Source organism: Genypterus blacodes, unplaced genomic scaffold, assembly GCF_046128005.1.
Source record: "Genypterus blacodes isolate CSIRO-AG114 ecotype Tasmania unplaced genomic scaffold, CSIRO-AGI_Gbla_v1 ptg000015l_1, whole genome shotgun sequence".
Lineage (NCBI taxonomy): Eukaryota > Metazoa > Chordata > Actinopteri > Ophidiiformes > Ophidiidae > Genypterus > Genypterus blacodes.
In genome coordinates this window covers 6222501-6237437 of record NW_027466829.1, presented here as the reverse complement: position 1 = coordinate 6237437, position 14937 = coordinate 6222501, and the positions used below count along the sequence as shown (strand labels likewise).

Here is a 14937-nt window from a genome sequence, read left to right as displayed (position 1 = left end):
CCGCTGAGAGTGCAGAGGTCAAAGGTCAGGGTAAGTTGTGTTCACTCACGGCTGCTCGGTGGATCATTCCCTCAGTCCGGTTATTTATTATTCTTCAGATCAATCCAGAGAGCCAAAGTCCTTCTCCCTTCTGCATGTGAGGTGTGGAAACATTCAGTTTTTGGATTTTTTTGTCATTTCAGTTCTGTTACTCCCATCATTATTATTTGATGATGCTTTTATTTTATTTTTAGTCTTTAACCTTAAGTAACCTGATCAGATCCATGCTGACGTACCTGTGCAGTGCTGAAGGCGGCCACATGGGTGTGCTGTCCACACTATAAGGCAAAACAAGACGAGGGAAACAATAACATGCTGCAGTGACAGAAAGCAGATCACATTAACATTAAATCAGTAAAACATTCCCTTTGATCTGGATGTTTATCAAATCAGATGATCAGTTGTTTCTGGTCAGAACAGTGTTTACCTCAATGTTCTAATTAAATCAGTAGATTACGTTGTATGTTACTGTGATTAAAGCTGGTTATCTTGTTGACTGAGGAGAATCTCCCCGCTCGCTCGGCTGCCTTGATTGCTTTGTTGCAGCCAGGAGGACCTTTGACACCATGGGTCTGTTCGCAAAGCCTGCTGGGTGCCAAGCCTGCACAGCGGGTCAGAGGAGTTAGAGGAGACGGACTGCTCAGGGGCATGAAGAGGTAAGAAACATCACAGCTGCTGATTGTTGTCGTCACATGCACAGCAGAAACCTCTTAGATTTACTTTGAATGTCCGTAAATATCCATATATTAACTATATACACATGTATCTGCAGTCCTGTGCAAAGCTTTGAGGCAACTATGACAAAATGCTGTAAAATGAGGATAATAATGAAAACAAAGTCAACAACCGTTATTTATTGAACAATGGACAGTTTCTTCTCTGAAATTTGATTAGATTAGATTAGTTAAGATTCAACTTTATTGTCATTGAGCAAAGTATAGGTACAAGACAATGAAATGCAGTTGATAAGATGGTCCTGATCATTTCTCTGATGTAAATGCTGTAGCTGAGGTTGCCGGCGGTTCAGTCTGGTGGTCACATGATGGCGGCAGCACAGCCCAGCCCCCTGACTACTCACGTGCTCAACACCTGCCACGGCGTCCCGGCGGTGAATATGGAGCTCAGCCTGCACCGGCTCGACTCCAAACTGATGCTCTGGAACCTGCTGACATACGAGTAGGTCTCAAACCCCAACACTGCTCAGCTGAAGCAAGGGAAAGAGGTTTTAGACGAAGGAAGGGAAGGATACACAAAAATAGAGAAGAATAGAAGGAAAGAAAACGTCAAAGTTAAGCGATGAAGTTAGTCGCATGACTCAGTGGTTCTAATGATCTTTCAGGACTACAGATGAAGATGGTCGCTGCCCAGGACTCATCAGCCCAGATGCTTTCACTGGTGGCATGTACAAGCTTCGTTTTGAGACGGGGCCGTACTGGGAGAGACTGGGACACAACTCCTTCTACCCTTACATAGAGGTGAGCTTCACTCCATGAAGCTGCTTCTCACCATTACAACTCTTATCCTACCTTACCTTATCACTGTTTTTGTGCAGGTTGTGTTCACCATCACAGACGGTCCACAGAAGGTCCACATCCCTCTGCTGCTCAGTCGCTTCTCCTACAGCACCTACAAGGGGAGCTGATCTCCCTGAGGAGGAACCTCAGCCTCACAGCAGCCCGTCTGCTTCTGGTTTAAGGTTCAGGTCTGAGGGGTACCTTGTGTGTCTGCAGACATTTTGGAGACTTAGTTCTGAAGATTTCCTCAGTTTACTGAATTAAATAAACACGTACAAAAGACAATAATTTATAAAGTTTGCTGTGCGAAAATGCATTCTTATGAATCTATGCACCTCCACCCATAAGTGAGTGGATCCATAGACATGTTTGTGTCCCAGCATCAGAGGGGCTGCAGACTCAGTGTGCATACTTTTATTAATGTTCCTCTCAATACAATTATGATGAAACAAATAATTGATTCAGTGCCTTAATCAGAGTAGTCGTCATGCTCGGAAATACGCTACACTGATTGTTTGGAAGTAGTTCTTGGATATTTTTGATTATTGATAATAAAGCAACATAAATCAATTTAAAGACAATTCTTTGGATTTTTACTTTGGAATAAAATATTTACATTTAAAACAATTATTTTGTGAATGTTGAATTTGCTGTGTTTTATTATCACAATGTTTCTACACTGATGTTTCGTGGTCGGGCCTGTTGTGCTGACAGACGGACATTCTTCGTTTGTATGTGAGAAATCGACCAAAGAGGAGCGGCGGCATTATCGTTTTGGGAATAGTGACTCAGGTCAGATGACTTTCTCTACCAATCAGAGAGCGGGTGTGCTATGAGGACCCATGGCTCTCTCCTTTTCTGCCTGACTGTAATAAAGATATCGTGAACCGAAAGAGGTTTTTCTGCTACACTGTATTAAAAGGCGTTTCACAATCTGCGATAAAACGGTATTTTATTTGGCAAATAAGTTTGGCATCAAGAGTTTTTAATTTTCTTATTAAACGATTTTGATCAGGCATTGTAACAGGAAGCACTCTAGTCTTTACATCACCATGAAGTTGACATTATTGACGCCGATGCTCTTATTCAATAACACGCAGGCTCCGTCACGCAGTGGAAGTTTTGCACTGTCCCCAGTTCAAGAGTGAAGCGGCCAGGCGGCACAGGGAGGATGTCGCAGCTGCTGAGGCTTCTTTCCGCGGCCGCTCTGCACCTTCGTCGGCCTGGAGGAGCCGCGTCTCTGCTCTCCAGCGTGCCGGCAGGACGCCACCTCCTCACGGGCCACAGGAGCGCGGCTCTGTGGGTGAGTAGAAGGGGAACGAGTCTGCATGGACGCGTTTAAAAGCAACATTTAGTGACGAAGGCTGTTAAAGTCAACCAGAGTCCTTTTGACCTGGATTGGAATTAATAACTTAATCTAAACTGCGTGTCCAACAGTTCAGGTTGACCTAGCAAGACTCGCAACCAAACCTCACTACAAACTCGTTAGTGTTTGATGCTTCACACAGTGATAAACTAACTACGCTCTGATCTGGAAACCGACGACAAACAAACAAAGCAAATGTTCGAGCTGCGGATCCGGGTGACTTGTGACTCTGTCCAAACGGCGGCTAGCGTCAAGGGTACAGAAGAGAAGAAGCTCAGAATCATCGTCATCATCATCATGAAACAAAATCCTTCAAGTCTGAAGAGGCTCTGGCTTCTTAACTTAACATTAAGATAAGACAAACAAGAACATTATTCACACATTAGCACACATGAACATGCAGGTACGGACACTTTCTGAATGGAGGAACGAAGTGGAGTCTGCTGCTGTGAAGGTTCATAAGTGAAGCAGCAGAAGCTTCTCTACCGGCTCAGATGTTTTCAGTCAGTGAGGCCCTGAATCTGCTGCTCTCCTGCTGCTCTGCACCATCTGACCTGATGAAGCCTGATGAACGCCACATGGCCTGCAGGTCCAGCTGCTGGACCCCTTCAGCCTCTGGACTCAAAGACTTTAGGCTCCCCTGATGGAAGATGAAACATGTTTTAGTCTTTAGAGAAGAGAATCCCCCTACTCAGTCTACTGTGTGTGTGTGTGTGTGTGTGTGTGTGTGTGTGTGTGTGTGTGTGTGTGTGTGTGTACACTCTCAGTGCACTAACAGTGTTTCTCCACTCGTTACCAGAACCTTCCTCTGGCTCCAGCTCACTTCCTGTTGTGTCACAGACTGGAGTTGATTCAGCGACGACTCTGCTCCAGTGAACCCAAAGGTGAGGTCATCCTGATCCCTCACACACACATCAGGGCGTTAGGTTTTAGGTGGCGCCCCATCAGTCAGCTTTAATGATTCTGTGGAAATGTCTAATATTGTCCAATGTTTGATCAAACCAATGATTTCAGATGGAAAAGGAGGTGACGGAGGAGCAGGAGGAGGAGGAGGAGGAGGAGGAGGAGCCGAAGGAGGAGGAGGAGGAGGAGGGAAGAGAGGAGGAAAAAAAGATTGGTGGAGCCGCATGCAGAAGGTAGGAGGAGAAGGCGTCATGTGTGTTTTTAGCGTGTTGAGCTGTGGCGCTCAGACGTGACATCACGTGTCTCTGTGTCTCTGCGTCCGCAGGGCGACTTCCCCTGGGATGAGCGTGAGTTCCGCTACATGGCGGTCACAGCTGCAGGCGTGGGGTCCATCATGCTTTACTTCTACTTCAGAGACGACGGCAGGGAGATCAGCTGGAAGGACTTTGTCCACCACTACCTTGGCAGAGGCATGGTGAGATGCAAGAAACTAACCTGACATGGCAGAGCTGCAGCCTTAGACTGGACTCACCAGACTAAAGGGTTAAACTAAACAAACCTTTGGCTTTCTTACTTCCTGTTCAGGTGGAGCGGTTGGAGGTCGTCAACAAACAGTTTGTGCGCGTGGTCCTAGTGCCGGGCGCCGACACCGAGGGGGTGAGAGAGGAACAAACCTGACATGTTTACTGACTCACATCTACAGTAAAGATCCTCACATGCAGGTTCAGGCTCCTCTCTTTAATGAGTTTGTGTTTCTGATCTCCAGAGCTACGTTTGGTTCAACATCGGCAGTGTGGACACGTTTGAGAGGAACCTGGAGGGGGCGCACATGGAGCTGGGCCTGGAGCCGTCGCACCGCACCACCGTGGTCTACAGCAGGGAGAGCGACGGGTAGGTTGAGGTTCAGGTTCATCTTCATCACGTCCTGTTCTGCTGAAGGATTCTTACTCACCGCTCCATCGTCTCTCCTCTGCTCAGCTCTTTCCTGATGAACATGATCCCCACCCTGCTCCTCATCGCCATCCTGCTCTTTCCACTGCGGCGGGGTCTGATGGGAGGAGGCCTCGGTGGCGGCGGGAGGGGCGGGCCCTTCAGCATGAGCGAGTCCACGGCCAAGATGATGAAGGACAACATCGACGTGAAGTTCAAGGACGTGGCCGGCTGTGAGGAGGCCAAGCTGGAGATCCTGGAGTTTGTTAACTTCTTGAAGAACCCGCAGCAGTACCAGGACCTGGGAGCCAAAATCCCCAAGGTACAAACACACACATGAGGCAGGGCCCGCCAAAGGGTTGTGGGCGTGGCTTATTCTTCTCAAAGTACTACTGCCTGATTGTTTGAGTGTTTTCTGTGTCTCTCTCTCTCTCTCTCTCTCTCTCTCTCTGTGTGTGTGTGTGTGTGTGTGTGTGTGTGTGTGTGTGTGTGTGTGTGTGTGTGTGTGTGTGTGTGTGTGTGTGTGTGTGTGTGTGTGTGTGTGTGTGTGTGTGTGTGTGTGTGTGTGTGTGTGTGTGTGTGTGTGTGTGTGTGTGTGTGTGTGTGTGTGTGTGTGTGTGTGTGTGTGTGTGTGTGTGTGTGTGTGTGTGTGTGTGTGTGTGTGTGTGTGTGTGTCACAGGGGGCCGTGCTGTCTGGACCACCTGGTACAGGGAAGACTCTGCTTGCCAAGGCCACAGCCGGCGAGGCCAACGTGCCCTTCATCACCGTCAACGGCTCTGAGTTCCTGGAGATGTTTGTGGGCGTCGGCCCGGCCCGGGTGTGTAAACACAGGAGCATGAGCTGTGGATGGAAGCAGTCTGTTTAAATGTGCAGCGCTAATGTAAAGTCTGCTGTCGTCTCTCCAGGTGAGGGACATGTTCGCCATGGCGAGGAAGAACGCCCCCTGCATCCTCTTCATCGATGAGATCGACGCGGTGGGCAGGAAGAGAGGAGGAGGGAACTTTGGCGGTCAGAGCGAGCAGGAGAACACTCTGAACCAGCTGCTGGTGGAGATGGACGGTGAGGTTCTGCTCCTCAGAGCCACAGATCCATTTGGTGTTTCAGGTCTTAACCCTTCGTTTCTTCAGGTTTCAACACGGCGACCAACGTTGTGGTTCTGGCCGGAACCAACCGACCGGACATCCTGGACCCGGCTCTGATGAGGCCGGGGAGGTTCGACAGGCAGATCTTCATCGGTACGGTCCGACACATAAAGCAGCTTCCTGTGATAGAAATGATCAGTCACCATGTTAACACGAGTCGCTCCTCTCCTCTCCTCTCCCCCCTCAGGTCCTCCAGACATTAAAGGCCGAGCCTCCATCTTTAAAGTTCACCTGAGGCCCATCAAAGTGGATCCCACTCTGGACAAAGACGCTGTGGCCAGGAAGATGGCCGCTGCCACGCCCGGGTTCACCGGTACGTCACAGCACCGCCGTTCATAGCAATTTAATGTTTCCACGGTGATTAAAGGTGTTACTTTAGTGACGAGGAGATCCTGGAGTGTTGGATTTCCTTTAACCATCTGTGGAATCATCAAGTGTGTTTTTGAGTCAGTCAGTCTCAGGTGTGTGTGTGTGTGAAGCGTGTACTGACCCGTGTTTTTGTCGTCAAGGAGCCGACATCGCTAACGTCTGCAACGAGGCAGCGCTGATCGCCGCCAGACACCTGAACCCGTCGGTCAAAGCCAAACACTTTGAGCAGGCCATCGACCGCGTCATCGGGGGTGAGACGCCTCACTTCCTGTCTAAGCAGCCACAGGAAGGCTGAGTGTTGTTGTGTTAGTGTTTGTCTAAACGTGTGTGTGTGGTTGTGTGTGTGTGGTTGTGTGTAGGTCTGGAGAAGAAGACTCAGGTCCTGCAGCCCACAGAGAAGAAGACGGTGGCGTATCACGAGGCCGGTCACGCCATCGTGGGCTGGTTCCTGGAACACGCCGACCCTCTGCTCAAGGTGACAACATGACAACATCAAATGTGTCACATTCAAAAAAAATTTGAATTCTTACCTTGTAAAATGTGTGTGTGTGTGTCCTCAGGTGTCCATCATCCCGCGGGGGAAGGGTCTGGGTTACGCTCAGTACCTGCCCAGAGAACAGTACCTGTACAGCAAGGAGCAGCTGTTTGACCGCATGTGTATGATGCTGGGGGGCCGCGTGGCCGAGCAGGTGTTCTTCAGCAGGATCACCACAGGAGCTCAGGACGACCTGAAGAAGGTCACACAGTCGGCCTACGCTCAGGTAACAGAGCAGCCTCACAGAGCAGCACCGGATCAGGACAGAGGGATGAAGCGCTCTGTGTCTAACCGTCTCCTCTCCCTCCTGATCAGGTGGTGCAGTTTGGGATGAGTGATAAGTTGGGTCAGGTGTCCTTCGACCTGCCGCGCCAGGGCGAGATGGTCCTGGAGAAACCGTACAGCGAAGCCACGGCCGAGCTGATCGATGCAGAGGTGCGAGCGCTGGTGGATCGAGCGTTTCAGAGAACGCTGCAGCTCATCCAGGACAAGAAGGAGCTGGTGGAGATGGTGAGTGGAGGATTCTCCTAAGTGTCCTCGGTGCTGTCCAGGTTTCTCACAGGAGTACAGAGGGACTGAGCGGTTAAGGTTTCCTGTTGAAGTGTTGTTGAGCAAGGCACTGAACCCCTAACTGCTCCTGGTGTGCAGGTCGTCTCTCTGTTCTGATCTGAACCTGCATCAGTGTGTGTTCTCTTTGTCTTACATGGATGTGTCTCTGTGTCCTCAGGTGGGGAAGCGTCTCCTGGAGAAGGAGGTCCTGGACAAAGCAGACATGCTGGAGCTGCTGGGCCCACGGCCGTTTGAGGAGAAGTCTACGTACGAGGAGTTTGTGGAGGGAACGGGCAGCTTTGAGGAGGACACCAGTCTGCCTGAAGGCCTGAAGGACTGGAACAAGGAGAGAGGAGGAGGAGGAGCAGCAGCAGAAGAAGAGGAGGGGAGCCCCAAACTGGACAAGCAGCAGGCGGTCTAGGTTCAGACGAGGAGAGGGACCTGGAACTGGACTGACAGGTCACTCACCCAGTTTGTAACTAAAGGTAGCAGCGTGACTCAACCTGAGGGGCGGAGCTTCACACAGGGCAGAGCCAGGTTTGGATCCAGGATCAGCCCGGGTACAGCGTGACGCCTGAACAGTGTTTGTGTCTGAACTCGGTCCAGGTTTTGGCCTCCAGAACATTTCTCTCTGTTGCCATAACAACCCAAACCTGCATCTCTGTCCACTTTTGACTTTTATAATCTGACCCCTTGACCTTGATGAGCCGTCTGTCTTTGAGTTTAGGAGATAGGAATGGAAAAGCTGCTCTCTAAACTAAATCTGTTTATTCCCTGATCAATATTGAGAGATGGAGAGAGGTCAGGAGAGGTCAGGGGGGGACAGGAGAGGTGTATGTACGGCTCCACGCGTGTGCTGTGCAGCAGGCGTGTTGTTACCTCTGACCTCATGGGGTTTTAGTCTAATGTGTCAGATGTGTTCAGCCTGACGGTGGCGCTGTAGCTTTTTATTATGTGATGAACTTTGAGTGAGTTGGAGAACAACGGCAGCGTTTTTGCCATTTTGATTTATTTCCTTTTAGTTTTTGTTTCAGTTTTATCTGAGTTATTAAATGTTAGCTGTAGATTATCAGAGCCACACTTTAGTTTGTGTTCTATTGTTTTTGTTTGCACCCAATGAGAGTTCCTGTTTAGTTGAAGCCTCACTGTCGCCCCCTGCTGGAGTCTGAGCGCAACCTCACTCAAGTCTCACAAACTCGCTCCTAAAATATAAAGAATTTATAAAACCCCAGTAGAAAGACAACAATACGAAGAGTTGACCTCGAAAGTATTGATTGATTTGATTTAGATGAATATATATATATGGTGTATAATTGGTAATCAATTTCTTGGCTGATTAATTCATTGATTTTGGCTAAATTGAGATGATTTTATTTTTAATTTTATTTCAATGTGAAAATGAAAGAAGTGTCTCAGCCCATCTGCAAGGAGACAAAGAGGAAATAAATGTGTATTTTTTAATAATGGAGATACAAATCACAACCTTACATCTGTAATCATGCACACACACACACACACACATCGTTTATAATCCTTTTATTCCCTCATTTGACTCATTTGTTGCATTGGATTTGTGACTTTTTCCTTAATTTTCTCAAATTACAAAATTTTCTATTCAATAATTTCTCGCATTCCTTCATATTAAAAGCTTTTAAGCCCCTTTACTTAAGTTCATTGTGGATCTGTCAACCAAAAAAAAGAAAAGTCCCACCAACATTAAAAAGCTCTGCAACTCAGAAAGAATGTTTTTACCTGATTTCTTTTTATTCCTGGTCATGAACATTGACAGGGTGAAACAAACTGAGTGTTTTGTATTTATTGCATTAAATGGAGGTGAAGAAGCTCTGTGTGTGTGTGTGTGCGCGCGCAAACAGCCCGATTGAACTTTGAAATAAATTCATTTTATTTGATCGTAAAGAAGAAAAATAATTTTAAAGTGAAAAAACCCCAGAATATAATAAAGTTTACTACAACAGAGTCAAATGTAATAAAAAAAAAAAGTTGTTGATCAGAGCAACAGTAACTGTTCAAATAATAAACACAAATCCCAGAATCCTTTTCTTCCTGCTTGTGAGTTCTCACAACCCTTTGAGCACAGTCACACCAACGCAGACATGTTGCTGTAGTTAAATGGAAACAGGACTAGCGTTGCCTTGCTCTGCAGCACTGGGGTAGCGTCAGCAATTTCCTCTTCAGTCAGAAGAACAACCTTTCAAACACTTTGACCCCTGACATGTGGCGTCCTGCTGCCCGACACGTCAGGAACAGAAGCTGCTGAAGCGTCCATGTTTACCTGAAACCTTCTCCATGTCACCGTCAGGAGGATTGATTTCTAATCAATAATAATCTGTCCTTTTGCTGAAAACAAATTGTGCTTAAAGTTTTTATCTGTACAAAAAGCTCTCGTCCAGCAGAGGGCAGTGTGTTTCCTCTGCAGTGTTTTTGTCGTCAGAAAACGTTGACATTCTGTGTCCTCCAATGATCCTGATTGGCTGCTGCTGGTTTACCTCCAGAGGCAGAGGACCAATGAGACGACCAGAGAGGAAGAGAAGAGGCGGAGTGATGGGGAGATGGCCGACGCCCCCCCACAATCCTTTGCGTCTTCCTGTGGGACAGATGTAACATGAATAAGAAGACAAGCTTTAAATTTTAAAAGGGTTTGAGTGATTTAAAGGTTAAAAAAAGTATTTTCAGTTGTAAATGACAAAGTACATGTTTGATTAGTGATTAGACTGCATTGACCTGAAATGTAGAAATCAATAACTGATTATTTTGGGGAGATATTACAACAAAAATGTTTCTTTAAATGATAGATTGAAACCTCAGAATCTGAAACCTCTGAATAAAGAATGAACACTTGTCTCCTTGTGTCCTCCCCGGCTTCCTGACCTTTGGGTGGTAAGCGTGGCACGACTCTGGACGGCGTCGAACCTTCTGCGACTTCATCCTGTTGCATTTGACCGTGGCGTTATGTTCACTGAGGTTAAGGAAACACAGCACTCACACCGCAATCAGTGACATCACTTCCTGTGTCAGTGGGAAGGTTGAAGGATATATTTGATCTCTTTGGCCTCCAGCAGGATGGGCGGATACTGACGAGAACAGTCACAGTCCGCCTGAGTCACGGCCAAGACCAGGTTAGAGTCCGGGACCTGCTGCACCACGAACATCCTGACAACACACACATCAACCATCAACCATCACCAATCACACACTGCCTCAGGTACTCAGGTACGAGTCACAACACACAACAAAGAGGTGAAGGGAAAGAATGAGAGAATAGAAAAATGGGAAAAAGGAGGTGAGAAACTTTATGTGGATATACTATATGTTTGTGTGTGTGTGTGTGTACGTGTGTGTCGTACTTCTGGCAGCGTCCACACTTGATGAGGCTGTTTGCCTCCCTGATGGAGGCGTCGTACATGAAGCCAGGATATGCTGTGTCACATGGCTGCCACGCCTCCACCCTCTTCTGTTTGTGACCTGACAACAAAACAATCAATACACAATCAATATGGGGGACGTCATCACATCTCAACCAATCACTTCACACCTAAAACTTAACATCAACATGAAACCAAATGATTGACACTGCAAAAAAAATGACAAATTATTCTAAAAATAAATCAAATGTCATAGAAAGTTGAAACTTCCTTTAACAAAGTTTCCTGTCTCACTGAGTCCATGTTAGAGCGACATCATGGATTTGTGATGTGAACATTTAGATGAAATGTTTAGGATGTTTACTGTCACTTCATATGCTCTCAGAATTTGTGCACTCTGAGGCTCATACACACACACACACGCACACACGCACATACACACACAGGCACGCACGCACGCACGCACAAACAAACAATGTACTCACTGGTATGGTAACCAGCCTTTGCTGAATGGATGAAGAGGAGAGACCACACAAAGATGATGATGATGATGATGATGACGATGACGTTTTGTTAATGGGACATAAACAGTGACATCATGAATTAAAAATCTCAAAAATTCTTCTACTGTTTGTTCCAATATCCGCAGCATCTTTGGAGCATTTTGAAATTTTGGCAAACATGGATTAATCAAACACAAATGCATTTAAATTATGGCAAATCTAACAAACAACCATTTTCTTGATTCTGGATTGGTGATAAAAATCTTAAATCATGGTAATTAGATCATTCACGTTTCTGTGACTTCAGCTTCTGAGGTTTTAAAGCTTTATATTTCATAAAAGAAAGTAGGTGGAACGTTTACGTGAAGAAGAATGTTCCACAGCCGATACACAAAGGATGTGTTATGTATGAAAATGAGGAAGCGGTTTTAAAGAGAAAATATTGTGTGTTGCTGCTTTACCGTCCACAAAGTAATCAGAGTGCCACAGCGGCCAAAGGTTCAAGTCCAACAGGAACCTGCAGTGGAACAGAACAACTTCCTCTTAGAGACAAAAGCTGATGTTGAGATCCAAGAAGCTTTCAGGAGAACTACACATTCATTCAGTCATGGAAAACTAAAGCAGACACTCACATGAGTACGTTGGAGAAAAACCACCTGAGCAGAGCTGAGGCGGTGTAAAAAGGCTGCAAGAAGACAAACAATGTTCAATCATGATGTCATTTTCCTCATGAATGCAGGAAGTGACAGTTTGATACTGACGCTGAGCAGAGGCCGGGCGCTGTTAGAGTGATGGTGGTGGCTGTTCCTGCACATGGCCTGGTAGTCAAACAGAGAAACTCTGCAAGGAAGAACAAAACAAACTTTATCCAACATTTAAAACTAATCAAAAAAATCTAAACTTAAATCTCGAACCTTATCAAACCTCCAGACAGAGAGAGAGAGAGAGAGAGAGAGAGAGAGAGAGAGAGAGACAAAGAGACAGATAGAGAGACAGAGAGAGAGGGGGAAAGAGAGAGGGGGAGACTGAGACAGAGATACAGAGAGAGAGAGATAGAGACAAAGAGAGGGACAGAGGGAGACAGAGGCAGAGAGAGACACAGAGAGAGAGAGAGAGAGAGAGAGAGAGAGAGGGAGAGAGGGAGAGACAGAGACAGGGGGATACAGAGAGAGCGAGAGAAAAACATTCAACCTGATCACGTACTTCTTATACATTCCCATCTTGATCAGAGAGGCCATGACAGAACCGTCCACCTCACCAAAGAAACGTCCAACCTGGAAAACATGGAGACGTTTCTATAATAATAATAATAATAAGGTGAGAGGTTGATGAGCTCTTTAAGGTACGATGGAGCCTGAGGAGCAGAGAGAGTCTCCATGGTGGAACTGTCTATGTGTGTAACTGGGAGAGATCCATGACAACATGCAGAGGGCTCAGGGTCAAAGGTCAGAGGTCAACATATTAGTATGTAACTAAACTTCTATCTTCCTGTAGAGGAGCTTTAGAGGCTTTAACACGTGTTCATGGATCCATCAGGGTGCGTTCAAAGACCTGCAGACCTGAAGAGAAGCACAAACATCTACACAGGGAGCTTGAACTCCATCCCGTTAAAAGGATTCTTCACACGGTGAATACACGATGTGCTGTGGCTGGATCGGCTCTCTGAATAATTAAAGCAGGATATTTGTGTTGTATATCCGAGTAGCTGCTAACATCCAGAGTGCTGCAGTAGAACATTGATCACAAAGACTTCCTGTTTCCTCCGCACGTTACACTTTTTCTGTCCTGCTTTTCTCCAAGTCAGCATGACTCTGTCTCTCCTCTGATTAAATATGTAAACACAAAGCGAGCAGAACCTTCACAGACAGGACGTTCCGCAAACATTCCCACAAACTTCCTGCAAAGTCCGGAGCTCAGCAAAACATCCAGGAGGCACTTCATCAAACTGTCCGCTCCGCCGGGCCGCAGGGAGCATGCAAATGATGAGGAATGAGCAGCTACACTAAATGACTCCTAGTTTAGAGTTACTGTGTGTGTGTGTGTGTGTGTGTGTGTGTGTGTGTTTAGGAGCTGCAGTTCTCCTTCATGGTACATTTCCACACCAATGTCAGACATTATTTGCCTGTCATGGTGGTTAAAGTAAATCATCCGATAGGAGCAAGCGGACAGATTAACGGGGAGGTTCACCTGATTTCTAACACAAGATTTGCAGCATCCAGGTACGTTCAGCTCAGGAACACTGGAGTAAAATAAGAGTACATGAGAGGAGTATCTGGTTTCTCTGCCTTCACACTGCCCTCTAGTGCATATGTCATTCTTTTACTCTCAAATATTAATATCTACCCCCAGTATAAAATGTCTGTGCTCTTGTTTTGCCCTTCGTCCACAGTCGGTTGAGGAGGAGGAGCAGCAGATGTTGCCTTCAGCTGCTAATGTAGCTCAAACAGATTAAGACCACAATTACCCACAAATCCTACGTCTCCCATCCAGATGTTGTTCATGCGCACTTGAATCCAAATAGCTGCTGAGAAATCACAGCCTGAGCACGTTTATTAATGGTTTGACCACCAGAGGTTGGCCGGTCTGGTGTGTGTGTGTGTGTGTGTGTGGGGGGGGGGGGTTCTTACCTCGTTCCTCTCTTTGGACAGCACGATGAAGCCGTTGTTGTCCACCAGGAAACAGTTCAGGTCCTGAATGAGAAGCAGAGGCGTGAATGACTGAGAAGTTAAATGATTTTTGGTTTGGACTACAATAAAGTCTCTTTACTTTGATTTATTTCTCATTTCTAATTTCTTTCTAACTTTCTAATTAAAGGGGGTTGATATTAAGACTGAATGAATGTTAACAAATGTTTCATTGTTAGATACACCAAGTCAGCAGAGAGACTGAATGGAAGCAGCAGTGTGGTACTCACAGCGCTCTCACAGCTCAGAGGACAAACGCCTTCAATGGTGGAACACTGTGAGGAACAACAGACACACTTCAAGCTGAATGACAGCCCTCCACACACACACACACACACACACACACACACACACACACACACACACACACATACACACACACACACACACACACACACACACACACGCACACACACACACACACACACACACACACACACACACACACACACACACGCACACATGCACACACACTCCTGCTGGATCACTTACGTCTGTGTCGCTGGGCTGGAACATGGACATTGTGATAGTTTGGTAAAAAACGAAAATGAGATGATAATAATTATATATATAGAAATAATTACACATATTAATATGATCATTGTTACATTTTGTTGTTAGGTAGAGAGCATTTTCATACATACTATACTAGACTCACAACTTATCATCGACCCCTGCACATCCAGTGTGAAACAAAACAACAGAACCTGATGTGATTCAGACTGGAGACGATCAGGTCAGATGAGGGGCTGATTGATAACTTGTGAGCCTGAGCCCTGACACATACATCACATGAACTCTTCCTCAGTAGTTAAACGGCTCCTTAAATGAAATATATGAGCTCTTCTTCACCTATCACTGACTGAATGAATGAGAGGAGATATCCTCAGAAACAATAAATCTGTGTGTGTGTGTCTCTCCTTGGTCACCTGCTTGGCGATGGACCAGAACCTCTTTTCCAGCAAACCCAAGGACATCTGCACCCCGACGGCTAAAAATAGAGCGCACACACACACACA

The 14937-nt window shown here is 46.4% G+C and overlaps 3 protein-coding genes and 1 long non-coding RNA gene across 4 annotated transcripts in view; 3 read left to right on the top strand and 1 right to left on the bottom strand.

Moving 5' to 3' along the window:
- The first annotated feature begins 584 nt into the window (after positions 1-584).
- On the top strand, positions 585-2433 carry urahb (urate (5-hydroxyiso-) hydrolase b). Its single transcript, XM_076169795.1, has 4 exons — positions 585-695; positions 1046-1215; positions 1379-1514; positions 1592-2433. The coding sequence occupies exons 2-4, from the start codon at positions 1079-1081 to the stop codon at positions 1679-1681; spliced, it is 363 nt and encodes a 120-aa protein (XP_076025910.1). The 5' UTR covers positions 585-695; positions 1046-1078; the 3' UTR covers positions 1682-2433.
- A 159-nt stretch (positions 2434-2592) lies between these two features.
- On the top strand, positions 2593-9371 carry afg3l1 (AFG3-like AAA ATPase 1). Its single transcript, XM_076169762.1, has 16 exons — positions 2593-2856; positions 3719-3803; positions 3934-4055; positions 4148-4297; positions 4408-4479; positions 4589-4713; positions 4801-5074; positions 5433-5570; positions 5659-5812; positions 5881-5988; positions 6083-6208; positions 6405-6515; positions 6624-6739; positions 6825-7025; positions 7115-7309; positions 7527-9371. The coding sequence occupies exons 1-16, from the start codon at positions 2725-2727 to the stop codon at positions 7767-7769; spliced, it is 2352 nt and encodes a 783-aa protein (XP_076025877.1). The 5' UTR covers positions 2593-2724; the 3' UTR covers positions 7770-9371.
- Positions 9372-9472: 101 nt separating this feature from the next.
- Positions 9473-14937, bottom strand: part of LOC143015696 (voltage-dependent calcium channel subunit alpha-2/delta-4-like) — a 29808-nt gene continuing 24343 nt past the window's right edge. The window contains exons 28-40 of the mRNA XM_076169752.1: positions 14848-14909; positions 14411-14425; positions 14149-14193; positions 13862-13924; positions 12438-12508; positions 11996-12074; positions 11867-11919; positions 11696-11751; positions 11217-11237; positions 10714-10831; positions 10404-10519; positions 10238-10320; positions 9473-9953 (exon numbers count right to left, since the gene is read on the bottom strand). Of these exons, the coding sequence (XP_076025867.1) occupies positions 9852-9953; positions 10238-10320; positions 10404-10519; positions 10714-10831; positions 11217-11237; positions 11696-11751; positions 11867-11919; positions 11996-12074; positions 12438-12508; positions 13862-13924; positions 14149-14193; positions 14411-14425; positions 14848-14909 (884 nt within the window). The 3' untranslated portion in view covers positions 9473-9851. The remainder of the gene's footprint in view (positions 9954-10237; positions 10321-10403; positions 10520-10713; positions 10832-11216; positions 11238-11695; positions 11752-11866; positions 11920-11995; positions 12075-12437; positions 12509-13861; positions 13925-14148; positions 14194-14410; positions 14426-14847; positions 14910-14937) is intronic.
- LOC143015746 (uncharacterized) lies at positions 10177-10934 on the top strand. Its single transcript, XR_012965470.1, has 3 exons — positions 10177-10330; positions 10429-10579; positions 10723-10934. It is a non-coding gene; the product is annotated as an uncharacterized LOC143015746 (long non-coding RNA).